This window comes from Lagopus leucura, unplaced genomic scaffold, assembly GCF_019238085.1.
Source record: "Lagopus leucura isolate 7727_CA_CO unplaced genomic scaffold, USGS_WTPT01 Super-Scaffold_100004, whole genome shotgun sequence".
NCBI lineage: Eukaryota > Metazoa > Chordata > Aves > Galliformes > Phasianidae > Lagopus > Lagopus leucura.
Genome location: NW_024962264.1, coordinates 25035110 through 25055861, shown reverse-complemented (window position 1 = coordinate 25055861; position 20752 = coordinate 25035110). Strand labels below are relative to the sequence as shown.

The 20752-nt window shown below is 41.8% G+C and overlaps 1 protein-coding gene across 1 annotated transcript in view; it reads left to right on the top strand.

Annotated features, from left to right (window-relative positions):
* Positions 1-1208: 1208 nt before the first annotated feature.
* The window catches only part of ANTXR2 (ANTXR cell adhesion molecule 2), a 100283-nt gene continuing 80739 nt past the window's right edge, over positions 1209-20752 (top strand). The window contains exons 1-7 of the mRNA XM_042871168.1: positions 1209-1315; positions 1655-1726; positions 4358-4429; positions 9783-9864; positions 10401-10508; positions 10595-10663; positions 11526-11606. Of these exons, the coding sequence (XP_042727102.1) occupies positions 1296-1315; positions 1655-1726; positions 4358-4429; positions 9783-9864; positions 10401-10508; positions 10595-10663; positions 11526-11606 (504 nt within the window). The 5' untranslated portion in view covers positions 1209-1295. The remainder of the gene's footprint in view (positions 1316-1654; positions 1727-4357; positions 4430-9782; positions 9865-10400; positions 10509-10594; positions 10664-11525; positions 11607-20752) is intronic.

The window sequence follows — 20752 nt, the reverse complement described above, 5'->3', positions numbered from 1 at the left end:
TCTGGACATGCTCCAGGGCCTCGATGTCTTTCTTACAGTGAGGGTCCCAACACAATATTCAGAGTGGGGCCTCACTAGATCTGAGTACAGAGCAATAACCACCTCCCTGCTCCCGTTGGCTGTACCATTTCTGACATGAGCCATAATGCTGTTGGCCTTCTTGGCCACCTAGGCATACTACTGGCTCATGTTCACATGAATGTCAACCAACGCCCCCAGGTCCTTTTCCTCTGTGTTGCTCTCCAGCCTCTCTTCCCCAAGCCTGTAGTGATGCTTGGGGCTGCTGTGACCAAAAGACAGGACCCAGCACTCAGACTTGTTAAAGCTCGTACAATTGGCCTCTGCCCAATTGTACGACTGACTGTCCAGGCTGTGCAGATCCCTCTATAGGACCTTCCTATCCTCAGGCAGATCAACACTTCCCCCAAACTTGGTGTCGTTTGCAAACTCAGTGAGGGTGCACTCAATCTCCTCTTCCAGATCATCAATAAAGATACTGAACAGGGCTGCCCCCAGCAGTGATCCATAGGGAACCATGACTGGGTTTAACTCTATTCGCCACCACTTTCCATGCCCAGCCCTCCAGCTGGTTTTGTACACCGAGAGGAATAAACCTGCCCAAACCATAGACAGCCAGCTTCAGTGATCGTTCTGTGATTCCGTGGCTTTATGAGTTGGAAGAGCTTTATGTGGTTTTGGAGAAAAGTTGATGGCTCAGCAGCCCCGGCAAAGGGTGAGAACTCACAAAGGATGTAACAAAAATCACAAAAACAATACAGTGTCAGTACGTTCTGTGTGAGGTCCCTAGTTCAGCGGTGGCACGCTCCACGCTCACGTTCGGGCTGAGTCCCAGCGAGGGGGCAGCTCCGCGGGCTGTCTGAGCGCAATGCCAGACGCTCGGGCTCCGATTTAACCGGAGTTCCCGTGGTTACTACGGAACAGTGCGCTCCCAGCCCCGGGGACCGGCGGGGAGGAGGCGCCTGAGGCGGCGGCGGCGGCGGCGGCGGCGGGCGGGAGGCGGGCGGAAGGCCGCAAAGGGGCGCGCCGAGCCCGGCCGGCCCCGGCCCCCGCCTCGGGCGACACGGAGAGGAGAGGGCGGGGGAGGGCCGGACGGGGGGCGGCCCTTCAGCAGCGCCGAGCGGAGCACGGCCGCGCCGGGCCGCGTCCCCTCACCGCCGCCCCGAGGCCCCATGGCGCGGCCCGCGCTGCCGCTCCTCATCCTCCTCCCGCTGCTGCTCCCCTCCGCCAGCCCGGCCCCGGCCGCCGAGCAGCCGTCGTGCCACGGCGCCTTCGACATGTACTTCGTGCTGGACAAGTAAGGCTGCGCGGGTCCGCTTTGTCTGCCGGCGGACACCGGGTGCGGGCGGGGGGCGAGCGAGGGGAGCCCGGCTCTGGGGGCGATGCCCTCACCCGCTGCTCGCGAGAGGGAGTTTGAGTGCAAAACGCGTTTTCCGAGGGGAAAAAATCCGTTTTTCGGGCAGCATCTGCCGCCCCTCCCCCGCGGCAGCTGTTGGTGCGGGAAGTTTGTGCCGAGGGAGGAGGCACCGCGGCGTGGAGCAAAGCGAAGGGCCCCGCGCGGTCCGAATCTCTCCCAGAAACGGCCCCTCTGCCCTTTGTCCGTAAGGCTGCTGATGTGCACTGCTTTTCTCTGCAGATCCGGGAGTGTGGCACAGAACTGGCACGAGATCTTCGACTTCGTGAACCAGCTGACGGAGCGGTTTGTGAGGTGCGTTTTGGTCCTTCTAACATCTGTAAGCTCTGTGGATTGTTGCACAAACACGCTGAGAGGCTGGCTTCCGTGCCCAGATCGCTAGAAAACAGTGCAAACTTTCATTCCGTCTCCTCGTGTTTGGGACTGAATAAAATGGTGATAGCATGCACCTCTGGACGCTGTCTCTTAAATTACTTACAGATGCCATTCAGCATTTTTATTGGTTTTTTTTTTTTTTTTTTCTTTTTTTTTTTTTCTTTTTTTTTTTTTCTCCGTGAGCCACACGGTTTATTTCTGATAGAATATTTCTTGAAGATTGCATTCAGAGCTGTAGGTAAAGCAGGCTGCCTGGTTATGGGTCTGTCTGTGTGGATGTGTGGTGCAGTGATATGGAACAACTTTAAGTGGATGGGGCGAGGCTCTTTGCTGTGGTGTGCAGTGACAGGACAAGGGGCACAAACTGGAACATAAGAAGTTCTTTACAAACATGTGGAATAACTTTCCTATGAGGGTAACAGAGCATTGGAACAGCTGCCCGGAGAGGCTGTGGAATCTCCTTCTCTGGAGACTTTCAGTACTTGCCTGGATGCTTTCCCGTATGAGCTGCTGCAGGGAACTGCTTTAGGAGGGTTGGGCTGGGGGATCTCCAGAGGTCTCTTCTAATCCCTATGATTCTGTGATTCAGGCCTGGACAAATTCCCAGGAAGTTTGTGCCATAGTGACTGTGTTCGTGTTGTACAGACGTGTAATCAGCTCTGTGTGTAGCTGGCAAGCGTGGGTGCTGCAGGAATGCTGTGCAAACACTGCTAGCTACAGCTGAATGCAACCAGATGAGGGTGACTGTGCAGTAGCATCTCCTTAAAAGAAAATTGAAATGATTGAAACAAATAGCCCCCAGCACACACACATCCGTGTGGCAGTTTCTGCTAAGGCAAAAGACGTGAATGGGCACTTAGAATCTAATAGCAGGATACAGATAGGGCTGTGTAATTTAATACTTCCCACATCCATCATCTGCAAAGCAAACCTTGCCTAGAGCGAGTGGATGACCTGAGGTGCTGGAAGTTCTATAAGCTTTAAAAGAAAAAAAGAAAGCCTGAGGAGATCATAGCACAACTTTTTTTGCAGTGAGTGATTGTTGTCCCACTGAAAGAGTGGTGTTTGTTCAGTGTAAATCCAGTTCCTCACCTTGTACAGCCAAACTGCTCCTTGCAGTGGTTGTGGAGAGGAGCTCTGGCTGCCATTTTTAAACTGAAGGGAGTACCTGTGGGCAGAACCACAGAGAACCACTTGGTAACAGTTTTCTTCAGCAAAAGCTTTCACTGAAGAATTTATTCCGAGCTGTGTGCCTTGTGTTCATTTGCTTGCCATTTTGGCTTGTCTGCAAAACAGTGTTTTTAGTGACAGTGTTGCGTGTTGGGCATCTTGGTTCTGAAGGGCAGGGTTGCTTCATACTCACATGATGCTCCTCCATCACCTGAGTGCTGGGAACGCAAATTGAAATGGAATTTCTTACGAAGAGGACAGTTTCCTGAAGTTAGTTATATTCTAACTTTGAGGTTTTGGTCAGCAGAGAGCTGCGTCTCAAAGAGGGAAGTCTCACATTGCTTGGGCTGGGTGGTGAGGTAATCCACAGAGATGGGGATTTTGGTTGTTTGTTATTGGGCAACTGCTTACAGCATCTAACACAGCTGATAACACGCAGCCTGGGTTATAATTACATACACTGTGATTTATGAAAACTACCAAATATATTGAAATAGGCATGAATAAAAATTGAAGGCAAGCTGGACAGGTGTTGTTATGACCTACCTTAGGAAAGTTATTATCTTGGCCTTCTGGAATATAAGGTCCTAGGGAATGCATTTTCCAGTAATGTTTGGAGGTAATTCCTCTTAATCTTGCTGGGAGAGACAGGTAGGTTTCTCCAAAAAAGACTTAATTCCTAGTAAAAATAATTTCATACAATTCTTTTCACAGTGCCAATTTCCTGGATCCTTTTATGGAGGTTGATCTTAAGTTACACAGCTCTGTGTCACTGATGAAACACTCTCATTCTGAAATCAGGAGTTTGTGTAGAGATGTCTGAAAGACTTTTCTAGAGGGGAAAGGGACAAAGAGTACTACTGCTTTGATTCTGCTGATTCTATGATGCAAAGCTACACTTTGTAAATTACTCTGTGATGGGATTAAACTTTACAAAGCAGTAACTAGCTTTTGCATGTATCCATATGTAATACACCAGAGCAAGAGTGTGCCCTGAGCGTATGGCTCCAACTTATCTTTACACCAATGACCATGAAAACACATTTTTTAAACGTTGGTAGATCACAACCCCTGGGTTTCACATTCTGTTGGGTCACATGACTTTCTAATTCTTAAGTTCAGCACCTGTTGATTTGGATTTCAGTCAGGCAGGAAAGAATAATATTTCAGCTACTTTGATCTCAATGTAGATCTGGAAGAGAGATGAACATAAGCACATTAATTCCTTTCTCATTCTTGGTATAGTTGTTTGAAAGTGTGTTCTTCTGAAATTAGAGGATAAAGACAATAATAATAAAACATGAGTACATGAATGGAATATGTGCATCTGTTCTTTTTGTTTGACTAAAATCTTTTTTTTCCTTTTCCCTCTTTTAAAAGCCCCAAGATGAGATTATCATTCATCGTGTTTTCCTCCCAGGCACAAGTCATTATGCCATTAACTGGAGACAGGTTAGTGCACTGCGTTTTTAATTTCCCTCTTTCCTTCTCCCCACCAAAGGCTCTTATTAAATCAGAGGAGCAGATACTGCACAATAACTGATACCTGTAGGTGGTGGTCAGTCATGAGGCCTCTGTGCAGATCTGGATTTAATTTTGTAAAGCAAAGTCTGTAAATAAAAGCCTTCAGTGTTACTTAATGTCTATAGGTAAAGCATGCAGTGGTACATTAATGCTTCCTATACTTTCAGATAAGGTAGGTATTTTCTAATTGTAATTTTCTACTTCACGGTAGGCTTTAGACAGTGAAGTCTGTGTCATTTGAAAGGTGAGAGGTCTTTCTGGCACCATGGACATGTTTTGATGTGTCTGATCCCTTCCACGACCGATGTTTTCAGGTGCAGTGGAAGGCAAGGCTACTTGCATTGATTTTACAAGAATAGGAAACAGTTTTGTAGAAAATGTCTCAAACCACCAGGGTCCTGGTGAAATCCCTTAAAACCTATCAGATCACGTCCTCGCTGTCTCTCTTCGGTCCAGAAACCAGACACAGTTCACAACTCTGTGGATTTGGAGCAACTGGGTAGATCACTTAGGAATCATTAATGAACTGTGTCAAAGTGAGAGGGAGGTAGTTCTTCCTTTCTGTTCCTTTCAGTAGAGTCAAGCTAAAGCACGATCTCTCCTATTTGTTCAGGTTACTGTGTTTTTTTTTTATTTTTTTATTTTTTATTTTTTTATTTTTTATTTTTTTAAAATAATTCATAATAGCAAGTACAACACTTACTGAAAAGAACACACTGGCAACAAGCAGTCTGGCACCCTAGAAGCAGGCTGTCCAATGACACAGTTCCCCTCCTGTTTAGCATTTCAAAAAGTGGTCTGACTTGAGACCAGCCAAGAGTCTCCCCCCACCCGCACTCCAGTGCCGGATCTGCTCTCTGCAGGGACAGACAAGGTTATAAGCCATTTTTCCAGATGGCTTGAGAGAGGTCATGAGAGGACATATAAGCCCATTCCAAGGACTGCTCAAGTCAATGAGATCCTTTCTCTCCGTTTCAATGGGCCCTTAATCCCTGCCAATAGCCTGCTCCTTATCAAACTGGTTGATAGCACACAGACCACTCTGAATGCTTGGGCAGAACTCTGGAATCATGCCATGGAAACACAAGTGCCTTTCTCACTGCATGACAGTTGCACTCTTCAGGCTGTGGAAACCTACTTTAAAGCATGGGAAGAACCCATTTAGTTGCTGTGAGTTCCTCTGTCCAGCTTTTCTTCATTGCAAGGTTTGCTTTTGTGCATCCCTGCATGGGCAAAAAAAAGCCTTATTGCTTAGGAGGAATTATAAGGAAGATGAAGAAGGGGGCAGGAGTGTCTGCAACCCTATGCAGATCAGCAAGAAGGGATGGGTACAGCTGGAACAGTTGTCATTTAAATACAGAAAGTCAGCAGTTAAAAATTGCTTGGAATTCCACACTCTAGTTGTTCTGAATGGGAGATGAGGATGCGAAGTGCAGTGCGGGATCAGGGATGTGAAACTGCACTGTGTGTGATGATGGGATGATGCAGCCTTGTTAGTTTATGTGCATTTTGGCCGTGCTGGGATATTTTTCCCCTCACTTGCTAATTCACAAATGCCAGGAAACCACAATTTATTCCCAGCAGTCAGCTCAAAGCTGGGAGGTCTTTTTTGTTTTAAAAGCCATAGGATTCTAATTGTTTGCACACAGTTACTGCTGCTTTTTACTGCGTTATGAAGCTGTGGATATAAAGAAAGCCACACTATAGTGGTTAAGGCCCCAGATTACCAAACATTTTGTGACTGCGAACAGTGCTGTGTGGATAACTCTGCAAACAGAAGTCATTGCTAACCTCAGTATACACAGTGCTATGATAAATACATAGAAAAAAACACTGGAATGGAAAAGACTTCTCATGCTGTTTACGTGCTGTTGTAGAGATGCACATTTCCCCTGTGAAATTTGACTGGATACTATAAGCAAATGGTCAGCGAAAATTTGTGCATTCACATGTGGGTCTCAGCTGTGCTGCTAGTTTTAAAAAGCAAGTTGCTTGGTGTATAACCAAGATGTTATAATTGCAATATAATCAAAAGAGTAAGGCAAAAGCAAACAAGGATCGCAAAAGAGAATAAGTAGAAGAGCTTACCCTTGGGTTGAGCTCACTAGAAGATACCAAAAGAGGAGGATCTCCAGAAGAGATCCTTCCCCTGTGGTAGCCAGCTCTTAAATAGGTCCAGGACACAGCACAGGTGAGTGCCGTCCAGGACGGCAGCACAGGTGAATTGCCTTCACCTGTGCTCCTCTGGCTGACTCAAGGCTCACCTCAGGTGATTAATCAGAGGTTCAGGCCATGACTCAGCAGTTCCCATACACTTGGAAAAGCAGTTACACTTAGGAACAGCTCCTGCATTCTGCTAGGGCCAGTTTTATGCTGGCTAGCAGAATTTCAGGTTTCTGATGGTACTTGTCTTTCTTCTACCCAGAGCCCATGCAGGAGGCTTAACATTTTAAGCAGAATAAGTATTATTGTGCATGGCCCTCTGTACTATTTGAGAGTTGTAGAAAGCCAGAAGCTCCTTCAAGTCACGCATCTAGCTGATGCGCAGAGTTAACTCTCACTGGTGGGCAAGCTGTGTTTGCTGGGGGTGCAGCCATCCTTCCTATTCTTAAAGAGCACTGTTCCTTTGTTTCTCGGACTGGTACCTATGAAAAAGCAATGATTTGAATAGCTTTTAAGCTTCTGTCTTCAAGCACGCTTTGCTTTCTAGCAAGGGTAAATCCTGTCTCTTTGTACATGTCCAAATGCAACATATCAGCAACATCAGCAGTCAGACCACTGGGCTGCTGACAGCACTCTTACTAGCATTGTGCCAATTAAACTTTAGAAAAGCAATAGGTAGCACCCTTGACTTCAGACACCTAGACAACATAGCTGCAGCCTTTGGCCCAAGCAGGGAGTAGTGTTTGCAGACAGGCCCACACGCTTCCCGAAGGAGTTGGCACAGCTTTCACACAGCCAACAAGCTCTCTCCAGCTGGAGTGAGTAATGCTGGCATGAGGTCCTGCTCTCTGAGATGGAGCATGGCAGGGTTCCTCTAAGGGCACTGCAGAGGCCACTGCTATCGCCTCTTTTTTTTTAGCCACAGTGGGGCTGTGCCTGCAGCCCCTCTTGGCAGAACTCCATTGAGGAGCCAAAAAGAAACCCCAGAGCAAATTGGCAAAGGACATGTAGCTGCAGATGCATTTGCCTGCCTGCTACTGGAAGATTTATTGGAAGTAGTTGCAAAGTTTCTGAGAGACAGGGTAGCTGTTACAAACTGAATGTGCCTTTTCTCAAAGAGAGGTGTGATATACAATGAATGTGTGCATATACAATGAATGAGGAAGAGTTAGTAAGTCTGTGCTCATTCAGCTCAGTCACAGAGAAGCTCTAAGTTGCTGATATCATTTTGTTTTCCATTTCCCTCCCGCATTTGACTTAAACCATGAAGCCAAAGGCAATCCAGCCTGTATTACCATTATTGAATTTTGCTGCAGTTGTGTCCAGACACCCAGACTGAGGTCATGGCTCTGTTATTTCAGTTCAGACGAGTTTCATGTAAAACCAGATCTTCTCTGCAGTGTTCTCTGGCTACAATAGATCATTACAGAAACCAGGGAGGGGAGAGTTTAGAAAGATTCAGGCAGACACAGGCTCCTGTGTCCGCCCTTCAAACCTCCTGGGTACAAGTTGTAGGGTGCCTCAGCCAACCCCACTCTTGCTGTCTTTGGGAATCGTCTGCTCAGGCCTTGGGTTTCTGCGTTGGCCTCATGACAGTCACAGTGGGACTGAGTCCTACCTGACAAGCTCAAAGCATCTGGCTGGGCTGATCTGCAACACGTGTCCTAAGAGAAAGGGGCGGCAACTGATGGAGTTGCAGCTAAAAAAGCTGTTGCTGCCAAAGATTTTCCTGGAACCTCTTGTAGGCAGAGGCCTGGAAACACCAGAGATTTCAGTGTGCCTGGGTCACAAGACATTCAGATAAATAAAGCCCAACTGATTGTACAAAAGTTATTTTTGCAGAATGAAATCTGTTTCAGAAAACTGGGACTTCAGTTGCTGCTTATTTCTTGGCAGCAGAACACTAACGCCTGTGATGTGCTGCCACTCATCCTGGCAAGCACTGAGTATGTGGTTTATAATCTGCCTTCGTACATAATCAGTTTCAAGTTGTTTCTATAGATGCTGAATATAAAATATTTGGATCAAACAGATTGTATTATCTTACGTAACTTGCTTTCCATATATTCATGCAACTTTTTTTTTTTTAAGTTTTAAATTCTATCAGTTGATCCTGTGATTGGGAGCTTACTACATCAATGGATTGTACTTAGGAACAAAGCTTCTACACATAGAAAAACCCCATCCATGGAACAAATGACTTGTGGGTGGCATTCAGGCAGAGCAGCATATGCATTCCTTCTCTGTCTTTTTTTTTTTTTTTTTTTTTGTGTGTGTCTGTATGTGTATGTGCTTTAGGAAAACCTTTCATAAATCCTGCAATGCATTTTCCCTCCATCTCTTTGCTCTTGCTCATTTCCTGATTTTTCCTTATATTTATTATCCAGATTTCCTGTCTTTACTTAGTTTTGTTTTGTTCAGTTAACCCAGCCACTTGCAGTCAGTGATGGATTTATTCAAAGGCCCATGAGAAATAATAGCACAAGCTTATTCTTTTAAATGTAAGTGAGCTGCAGCCTTTGCAAGTATGACATCTTGTCAAAGCTCATGCAGAAAAGCCATGAGAGCTTTGGATAAAAGGTGTCTTGCAGGTGCTGCATTTACCTGTTGATACTTGCTTTCAAATTATTGCAGTTTTTTCCCACCTCATACCTGTATATTGAACTGGATGATTTGACTAGAAACAGAACTGCTCCCTTAGGAATTTCCTTTTCTAACTGCGATGTGACTGGAAATGAAGTCAGTTTAATTGACCAAAGTGAAGTGAATATAACAGAATTACCATTGAGCTGTTTTAATGCTGAGGCACGGCCGCTTCTTGGCAGCATCTCCTCCATCTGAAGGGTTTTACTGAGTATGGGCCTTTGACTCATCAAGGCATCCTGTGTTATTGAGATCTAAAATAACTGTTACAACAGGCACTTTTGTGATGAATAGACAATCTGCCTCCACGTTATATCTCAGCTACGTGCCGTATTTCACAGATTTTTATTTCAGATCTCATTTATTATAAATGTTATTTTTCCACTAACTAACAACTCAACTCAACTAACACCTTTGCCTACTGTAAGTTGATGCTAAGTCTTTTACCTTTTTTTTTTTTTTTTTTTTCCTCCAGAGAGAAAATCAAGGAAGGTCTCAAGAATTTGGCAGAAGTGAAACCAGCAGGTGACACATACATACATGAAGGGTTAAAACAGGTAGGTTTTGCTCATTATTTTGCAATCACAATATCCTCTGTTCTCATCCCATGGGTAGAAACTTCTTTTTTTTTCCTTTAATATCCGTAGAGCCAAGATTGTAATTGCAATCTTTGGGCTGAACAGTTCGACAAACAAAAGACTGTTACTATTTGAAAGGAAAACAAAGCAAAACAACTGTAATATTAAGCCATTATCTTTATATCTTGGAACCTACTGACTGACATTTAAAATCCATGGATAGCAAAGGAAATCTTATGGTGGATTTAAAGAGCTGTGAAGGTATGGTTTTTTTTTTTTTTTTCAAGAATAGGTCAATTAATGAATGACCCCAGTACTTCAGATGAACTCACTGCTGACTGGACTGTAGTGATAAATGATTTCCTTGTTTGTAATTTGTAAGGGGATTATCTGAAGAGATAAGTATGAAGATGAAACAGAGTTGTTCAGATGAGACACTTTGTTTACTTACAACCAACGTCCTAGTTAAAAGTTAAGATATAATCTTAAGTGCAATAAATATCTTTCATTTTCAGGCCAATTTGCAGATTGAGAAGCAGGGAGCATCGAGGTTTTCTAGCATCATCATTGCGCTGACAGATGGCAAGCTAGATGGTCAGATTCCTTTGTATGCAGAAAAAGAGGTGAGCACTAGTTGAAAACACATATTCTAAGAGTTTGTAATGACCACTGGATGAAAAAATACTCATTCCTCTCTGTTCTGGGACAGGCGAAGACATCCAGACAGCTGGGGGCTAGAGTTTACTGTGTTGGCGTCCTTGATTTTGTACAAGCACAGGTAAGAATATTACTATTTCAGATTACTAGATTGTAGCACATTGCAGGGTTTTTATATGGTTCATGTTCAGTGTTATACATTAGGCTGTACTGTACCTTCACTGGCAGACAGTCCCATGTGTTTACAGGCACAAGTAGAATATGTGGGTGTCACTTTTACTGTAGAAAAAAGCTGCAGGCTATATCCTTGCTAACTTATAGCTGCCTGTAGCAAAAGTAAAACTCTTCCAGTAAGACAGTTACCAGATTAGGCAACAGTGTATATATGACATCGCTGTGTCTACTGTGTAGCTCCAGACAAGCTAAGCAGAGCGTGAAACAGCTAAAGGAAATGGGAAAAAAGATAAAATGAAAATAAACTAAGGATCCATGATCCCTGTCTTCATTGATTGGAAGTTCTTCCAGAGCTTCTATTCTGTGGCAGAACTGTCCTAATAGTCACTGCAGCTACTCTTGTCAGGTGAAAGAGTGCAAGAGGTATTTTACTACTGTAAAGGCACATAGAAAGGCCTTTTAGTGTAAGGCAGAGCAAACAGGGAAGGTAACTCTGGAAAGAAATTCAGAATTACCACCAAAACACAAGCTCTAAAAGGTTCCTTTATTGTGTTTGTTTGATGTGATGGATAGCTACTATAGAATTTAGTTTGCTGCAATACATTCTAGCAAATCCTCCCATTTAGAAAAGTTAGAGGTAGCTTCTATAGCTGAGAAGAACTCAAAACTTTCCTTCTTTTTGCAGGGGTGATGAAAAGTGGTGTTGTTTTTTTTTTTTTCCTCATCCCTTTATATTTTAATGCTGAAAAGTCATATGAAGTGTTTAATTTGCCAAGTGATTCACATGCATGTTTGTGTTCTCTCCAAAGCTTGAAAGAATTGCTGACACAAAAGAGCAAGTCTTCCCTGTCACTGGAGGATTCCAAGCACTTAAAGGGATAATCAATTCTGTGAGTACTAGGCAAGAACATTTCCTGAAGTTTATAGTATACTCTCCACTTCCACTTACTTTGCCAGGCAGAATTGGTTCCTAAATCTGTAAATCCAGTGCATTATGCTTCTCTCCTCCATATCTTAGAAATGCAGTTCTGATAATAAACATTGCCTACCACTTCTGCAAGTGTTCATGCTCAGACCTTGTATGGAGTTTGATGACTCCAAGCTCTGTTAAGTGAGTTTGAGGAGAATACATTGAGGTATAGCTGTTGCAGACTTCATCTAAAATAAATGGAGGCCATTACTGTGGGAAAGTTGTGAATAACTGGTTGAAATCATTAGGAATGAGTAAAAAATATATATTGCATAAGTCTTTGTATTCAGAGAAGCGTTCTAAATATGTGCTAGACCTTAACCACTTGTGTTTCTACTAAGGAATGAGACTTTCAGTTGTGTTTTTTTTTTTCTTCCCCCAAATGTGCATTGAGAGACTCTCATTAGTGAGAGGGGACTCTTCAAATGATTACTCTGAATTGCAAGAAGAGATCAAAGCAAGAGGAAAGTTATGTTTGTGATCAGTGGCTGGACGTTATTGTAGCTGTCCTTGGAGCAGATGTGTTTGATTGTAAGGACCTAATTTATTTACTTTATGTTCAACCAAAGGCCGTGTGCTTTGTTTAAGGTTTAGACTGCTGCTGCTGCGTGTAAGCAGCAAAAAGGAACAAAGCCTACTGTCAACTTAAAGCCAAGAATGAAATCATATTTCTGAAAGTGATGTCATTATAATTCATTTCCTTTTTTTTTTTTTTTTTTTTTTTTTTGAATAAAGGATACCACTCACATACAAGATATCATGCAGTCATCAATTTATCACTTCCTTTCAATAGCCTGGGGTTTTTTTTGTTTTTGTTTTATTTTTTTGTGGAAGTTAAAAGCATAATGGGGTAACTTTTTTTTTCCTTATTATTGCTTAAAATAAATGTAATTTGAGAAGCTTCCTTGCATATTCTAAAGAAGTATAATCAACCTTTTCATAGAGTGACATTTATTTTCCTGAAATGAGATACAGCCCATGTGGTACTCCTTTTTTAATCTCTGTTTTTGCTATTTAAAATACTTACACAAATCAGTTCTTCTGCTGGCACAAAGAAATGCAACATTGAAGCCACCAGAGGAAGACTTACAAAAGCTAAATATTTAGTCCCACTTGGTTAGGCTACTGAATTTCCACAGATATTGCATTTCAAAATACATATGTCAAGGCAGAGTCAGGTAAAGAAATAAATGTTTATGTTTAGAGTATCATCTCAAACAGAAGTCACTGACCTGCAGATCAAACCCTTTCCAGGAGCTGAATTTCTCTGTGGATTTCTAAGGCTCTCTGAGGAAACAGCAGGAGTATGATCCCTTGAGGATTCTGAAGAGCTCAGCTTGAGAATTCTGTAATTAAAATACAAAGAAAGTTAGCATAGCTTGTAGGCTGTCCCCTTAGCCTCTATTTTTGGCTGAGGTGTTTTTGGGTAGTCTCTGGCTAGCAGCCATGGTGTGTGTGTGTGTGTGTGTGTGTGTGTGTGTGTGTGTGTGTGTGTGTAGAGAGTCAGCTTGGCAGATGGTGCTTGCACAAGCCTCAGTCTAGCTTCTTTTGGCACCTGTGAAAAGACCAGTACAGAAGTAGCAGATGTGTGCATATTGTATCTGCACAGCAAGAAAAGATGCACCTAACAGCAGCACCTCATTGTTAAAGGACTAGTTTGAGATTGACAGGAGCTGTACAGAAAAAAAACACTTTTTGAGTAAACTGTTCTGCAGCTTCAGCGTTGTCTACTCCTTTAAGCTGTGCCTGAACTCATGATTTGTTGAGGTTTTTGTTTAGCAGGCTGTAGCTGGAATAGATCAGTCAACATTTGGATCACTGTATATTTCTGTCCATAAAAAGACTGTGTGTTGTGGCTATCTGGGCCTAAAGAAAACGTTTTCTATGACAACAAAAAAGCATGAGAAAGCTTTTCTGCCAGGAAACGTATCAGTGCACCTCTGTCTTCTCATTGCTCTTATTTGTTGGGTTAAGCGATTAAACGAAGCCAAGCTAATTATTTGATAGCTCCAGACAACTTTTAGAGGTTAGAATATTGTCCCCAACTTCCTGAAAACCACTGAATTTCAGTGTAGTTTCATTTTACTGTCACGGCATCTAAAACTATTCTCTCTCCTTTAGTAAAGCACTTTAAATGTCTTTATCGGAAGCAGATGGTTAACAACGTGCTATCATTGTCCTTGTTTTTAACTAAGTGGTGTAGATGGAGGTATCCATAATATCCATAGTTTTTATTTTCCCTGTTTTTTTTTTTTTTTTTTTTTTTAAATGCATGTGTTTTAAAATGATTGATATGCTGTAGTTATAAATCAGTTAGCATTGAAAGGGTTTTGATTGACTGTGACAATTCACTCTCATCATATTGTAAAATTGGTAAGCAAGATCTAATCAAATATGAAATAGTAACAGTTTTCCTTTTATTCACAATTATAAATCCATTTCAGTTTGCAAATGCACTATAGAATACAGACTCAAAGAGACACTCTGTCACAAAAGGGAAGTATAATTTCAAAAGAGGAAAAGGAAATACCCAAGTCACAAACATGCAAAAGCATAGCTTGAAGTGCAGTGCTAAGGGTTCAGTTGTGAAACCTTCCATTATAATTGCTGAATATTTCTTGTTTAATAAAATACACACTTTACAGAAATAGCAGTGACCCAAGAATTGAAACCCTCCAGCAAAACTGCAACACAAAATTGTTCAGTATGAATAGTAGGAGAAGCTGCTCCTCTATTCTGCTGTATTTGCGTCTACCAAACTTTAAGCTCTAAATTTTTTTTTGGCTGTTCTGTTATACCTGCAGTAAATGGAAGGAATCCTGATCATTTGCTGATGGAAAAAAAAAAGTGATAAGCTTAATCTTAAGTGTATCTGTTTCTACCTACTTCTGCAGTTGTTAGAAGTCTAAACGATTATGACGATTTATTTTCTTTGGATAGTTACATTCAATCACAGCGAGGTGGTGGAACTTCGTAATCATGAAGATCCCTTCCAACCTAGGCCATTCTGTGACTCTGTGAAATGTGTTTAATGATGGCCATGGATTAATGTTCAAGACAGCTGGTGATCAGCATTTAGAGAAAAACAAGTTCAGATCTTGAAAGCTTGTATTGAAATTAGACTTTCCTACTTCAGATAAAAATCCCAGTGAAGTTTGGAAGATGCAATGCACCTCCATGGTGCATTTTTTTTTTATTATTATTATTTTTTTTTTTAAAATAATACCACCTAACAATTAAAAACTCTGCATGGACTTATGTGAAGAGGTGAATGTTTTTTGAAGTTTCCAGCTCTTCCGACATCACTAATGTCTAACTTTACCAAGTAGTAAAGTGAACAGCATTGTCAGAGTAAATAAATCCAAGGGGAAATCTAGAGCTTAGAAGAAAAATGCTGAGGGCAACTTATTATGCTATCAGGAGCAGTTTACTGATTCAGTTTGGCTGGTAATTACATGGACCATGGCCTTCTGAGCAAGCCACAGCAGTGTGGCTTTTTGGAGTGCACAATTTATATCAGCATGTGGCAATTTAGTACTGTATGAGAAAATGGAATTGTTCTTTTTTTTTTTTTTTCCTCTCACATAAATGATTTAGATTAAATATATATGTATATATGTATTAACTTTAATCATATATATGTATATTTAATTTAATGAAGAGCCATTTGGGAATTTATCATTTTCATAGAAGCATAGAATGGCTTGGGTTGAAAGGGACCCCAAGGATCAAGTTCCAAGTTTCATTGTTAGGACTAAGTCTATCTGTCATAACCAAAATATTGCCTTCCTAGATGGCTTTGTGAGACTGCTGAGGCAGCACTTGTCGTAACAATCAGACATGTGGGTATGGAACATCTTAAGGAGAGGATGATCAGGGTTAGGAGTGGTCTAACTGCTAACTCACATGCATCTAGCTCCGTATGGTGCTGAACCAGAGCCTTCACTTGCAGAAATGCCGTGGATTCATTGTTCTTACTAAATAGCTACTGACTATTAATAATACTAACTACTAACTGATAAATACGAACTCAGAATTTCCTTGTGGGGGTCAGATTGCACAAGGTGACTAAAGGCTGTGGGACTGACAGCCTGGAGACATACCAGTTATCAGATAAACTTCTCTGTAGTGCAAAAACAGTGCTGGACTCTGTCAAGGGAGCAGAGTATGTCTGCAATCATAGAAGCAGGAAACATTGCAGTTCTGAACACTGTCATTCTAACTACTTTGGTCAATTATGAAACAACAGTTGTGAGAACAAGTGATTAAGTAAAGGATCTGGGAACAAAGATGCTAGTGCCATTTGAATCAAACATTGGAGTCTTTATATGAGACCATACGTCTCTACTCCATTGCTGGATAGCTCCATGTGTTTTCTAGCACCCTGACTGCCTGTCTGCCCTACCCCATCTGGAATTGTTTGCTGCCTGTTTGAGTGCAGGGGTAGTCTATGGTAGAATCAACCTTCCCTACTTCTATTGGGTACATTGTACCTGATGTCAGGCAGCTGTCGTCTTTGGTAGATTGTTATTCTGTTTTGTGTTCCCCCAATAGGGCTGAAGTTTCTATACTGTCCCCATAAAACTCCACCATAAGACAGCATGAAATTTTATTTCCAATTGTTTTTGCAATATTTCCACATTGTACTCGCATTTGTGACACATTTCTGCGCTTGTAGCTTGCACAGCAAGTCAGAGTGTATCACATTCTGAAAAGCAAATTGAGATAAGGATCCCCGCTTCCTCTTCCATTTATGCAGACACAAGCCCTACTGATTGGAGAGTGAAAGTTGCCTAGTTGTCTCTGCAGGCAGAGCTGGGCAAGGTTTGTGCCTGTAGAAGTTAAATTAGTGGAGCTTATTTTAGGAACGTTATTAGAATTTGTGGCAGTTGTAAGTAGACTTCAAAACATTTTTATACTAATGTGAGTTAGCACCACTTAATACTCAAAGTTAAAATATATTTCATACTTCAGAAATCCCCACAAAATGGTATCAGATAAAACTATAGGAACTTGACTCACCTAGAACTAAAAAGGAAGTTATTGACGTAAAAAAAAAAAACAACAAAAACAGTTCTGTCTAGAATGGTTTTGTCTTGTATTGTTAACAGAAGTTCATAAGAATTCTACATGGAAGGGATTAGAAACGAGCATTCATCTCTTTTTGCTCATTTTGTGGGCACTCAGTTTTGAACTGGGCATTTCAAGTGGGAAAAGCACCCTTAGTCATAGGGGAAAAAAATCTGATCAACAGATATAAGCTGGGAACTTGCATTACACAGTACGTATTTTACTTGTATTTTTGAAGTTGTTTCCACATTGGCAAAGACTGTGATGGGAAAAACACCCACAACCTTAGCATAAAGTTTATCTTCATTAAAAAAAATCTCCACAAATATCCAGTTACAAATTTACGGTTAGTATTTCAACCCTAGGTCTTGAACTTCAGTATAGGTGTGCAGAAAGGCACTAAATTATCTGGACAGCTCTCCTGCAGCTCTACTGCATTTAGCTCTAGAAATCTCTTTACTGGAATTGATATTAACAAAAATAGGAAGAAGGTTGGCTAGCAGTATAGCTGATGGTGAAAAGGGACAGAACCACAGGAAAGAATGATTCTTGAAAGAACAGTAATGCATATAGCTATATATATATATATATTTATATTTTTATAAATATATATTTATATATATAAAAACACAATAGCTCTTAATGCTGAGTGTTTTTTTATGGAAGTGCCTGCACTGAAATTAGTAGGACCACTTGCTGCCAGGTGCCTTAACTCCCCTGTGATTGAGATTCCTCTCTGGCCAAGTTGCAAGCAATTTAGTTATTGAGTAGTCATCAGTAGCTAAGTTATTTCCCTTCTGCCCTGAGACAGCTCAGCTCACTAGGGCTGAAATCCATCCCTGGTCTACTTGCTTGGAATATGCTAAGACAGCTCCCCACTTTTTCCTTAAATGATGTCCCTGAGCTGCAGATAAGGGGAGAAGGACTAGCAAACCAACTGCAAGCTGTTAAGATTTTTCAAGAGCAAAATGAGCTTAAACAGTTCATTATCAATTATAAATGAATGTAATTGGATCATTTCCTGTAGGAAGAAAATATGCTCAGTTTATGCCCTGGGAATCCAGGAAGCGAACTATTAAACATTTAAGGAGGTGGGGGAGGGAAAATGCAACAAGTTATCATTAAAAGAATTATTGCTATTAAATCAGTCATCTTCTTTAATCCACTTGGATGGTCTAATATTCGAGCTGCACTGAGTGCAAGGTTTAGAGCTAATGCTGTGCTATGTTTTCCATGTGATCGAGACTGAGTAGATAGTTTTGGGAATTACTGCATGTAGATGTTAAAGGGACTCAATGGCCTGGAATGGAACGCTTTCTGCTCTATCCTTCACTGCTGTACAGCCCTTAATTTGACGTTCTCTGACATATTACAAACCAGATAATGTTCTCCTGGAGAACAGAGAGCTTGATAAACCAGTAGCATAACTGACATGGCTCCGGTTTTCATGAGCACACACGTGCCTTGTGATTTGGACGCAACTTGTCAGCTCTCCTCACATGGCTATCGGTTCTGTTACATAAGGACAAGCGTAAATCTTGCTCAAAATGAGGCACTTACAAGTCTGAGATCTAGTGTTTCCTTAGTGATAAGTTGTTTTGAGACAGATTTTACTTACTAATTTAAAAAAAAAAAAAAAAACACACTTTTTCTTCCTGCTATCAGAAGTAGCAGTTTATCTAGATTCTTATTTACATTACTTGCTAAGTACTGGGCTTAGAGTTGTTTTTAGTAATGTGAGGGTAAAGGTTCTGACGCTGTTAAAATCCGCATCTCTTCCGACCTGCAGTTTTGTCATCTACATTTGGTTCACTAGGCGACTGCAAATGAGGCAGTGCTTTGACATCGTATAATTAGAATATTCCCACTAACCTGACACTGCAGCAGGCTTCTCTCTGATGGTTATTTTATGCAAGACCATATGTCTCAGGGATTTTTTTTCATTTCAATGGGGGACAGGATAGCAGCCCTCCTCCACCCCCTTTCCTGTTGCACTTTGTCTAAGGCAGTGCTGAACGGTGTCAGGAAGTAGGCTGAAATTGGCAGCGAGCTGTACTTAAGAGCACAGATGTTTGGCACCAGACAGAAGTATATCCCCATTATGCACATAACTGCTATGGTTGCTTTGCCATTGCTTTGTTGGACGGAAACATCAAAATGGTGTTTCCTGTGAAAGCATTTGTTTCATTTCTAGTTATCGCAAATAGATTGCCTTCCATCTAGGATGAGATGGTACCAGTGCCTGGTGGCACTGAGAGAGAAAGAAGGGGGGAACATATGGTTTGTTTCAACACAGTACCAATATGAGATGTGGCACAGTCCTATAGATTTGGTTTTGGAATATTATTTTGCATATGGATTTTACAGGAGAAATTGTGGATGTCCCATCCCTGGAGATGTTCCTGGGGCCATGAGCAGCCTGATCTTGTGGGGGTAACTTCCTAAGGCAGGGTGTTGGAAACAGATAAATGTTGAGGTCCCTTCCAACCCAGCTATTCCAGGATTCTATGACCACTGTTTAACTCTCTTTTTTAAAATTAAATTCAGACTGCGAGGACATGGGGCAGCTTAACACTATCTGAAACAATTCCAAGTTTAACATTGTGGAAAGGCAGTGGACTTCAAGGAGCAAATGTGCATGGAGAGGCTGGCCTGCTTAAGAGCCAGGAATGCATGGAACCTCATGGGTGCTTAAACATGATTAAGGTTACTTATGGAATCACTTCAGTCAAAGGATCTACATATGTTCTTTTGCTCTCATGAGCTACTCCAGGCCTTTAGTTATAAGTCTAACCACATAACAGCATAAAGGGGCAACAATAATTACTCAGTTAAAAGGAGCAACAACTCGTAGATGAGAGGGAAATATATAACACCTGCAAACATACAGCCTGAGCTTTCACTGCCTTGATTCACTTCTGCACACTGTAAGACTCAATTAGCATAGCACGGCAATTACTTGAGCTACAAACAGTCAGAATTTCAGTCTTCAGAAGAAAAATAGGAAGCATTTAAACACCTCCTGCTTAACTTTCAGTTCATTTTCACTGCCTCAACAGTAGTGGAAAAACATTTTAGGGGCACGGGAGAGAAAAAAAAGTTTCCAATAAGACACTTAAGTGACTCATATAAAAATAAAAACACATGGAAACATGGGGTAGGCGCAGTCTTAGTACACCAATCAGAACAAATGAAGCAAAAGCATTTTAGGAACTGAACTGACCACTTCTGTAAACTCCACGTTAATTGGCTCTCCTTGACTTACTTTGGCCAGACTTTAGCCTGGCCTAGCTGGAAATGACTAAACCAAACAATAGTAGAACACTGTTTGCATTACAAATTCTCCTGAGACTTTCTTTACAGCTCTGAACTGGGATGACACTCAAGAAGGTATTAACTTACCCAAGAAGGAGTAACTCAAGCACAGTGCTCCACAGTCCCAGGCAGCTCACACAGCTGTAACCCAGCATTTCTAAACCTTGTTTTTGCACACTCTTGCACTAAATGATACCTGCCTGCTAACTGCTTTTTTCTTGCCTACTGCTCCTGGAGCTGCTCTCCAAGCACCAGGTGTATAGCACTCCCTAATTAACATTTAATGGGAAACAAAAGGTACAGGCACTAATTGGCAAGCGACCATCACAACTTGAGTGTTACAGCTGATGACCAAAAGCTTTGCCTGCCTGCCTAAATCCCACTGAGACCAGTAATGTTACAGTTAGTTTTCAACGCTATTTTGTTTTCATGGCTCCTCACAGATGCTGTTTGCAAGTTTTTTCTGCAGCATTCCCCTTCCTCACCTGTCTCAATTTTTTCAGAATATTTTAAGTAATTCTCTTTGTTCTACAGTAAAACAGTGACAGAGTGGTGAGAGGTTGACTAGCACTGTGTATTTATTGCTCTATCTTAGATGAGGGTGGAAGTGAGAGAGGTGCAGCTCTTCCTGATGTAGGTGTCACAGTTAACTGAGAGATACATTTGATGCATTCCATGAAG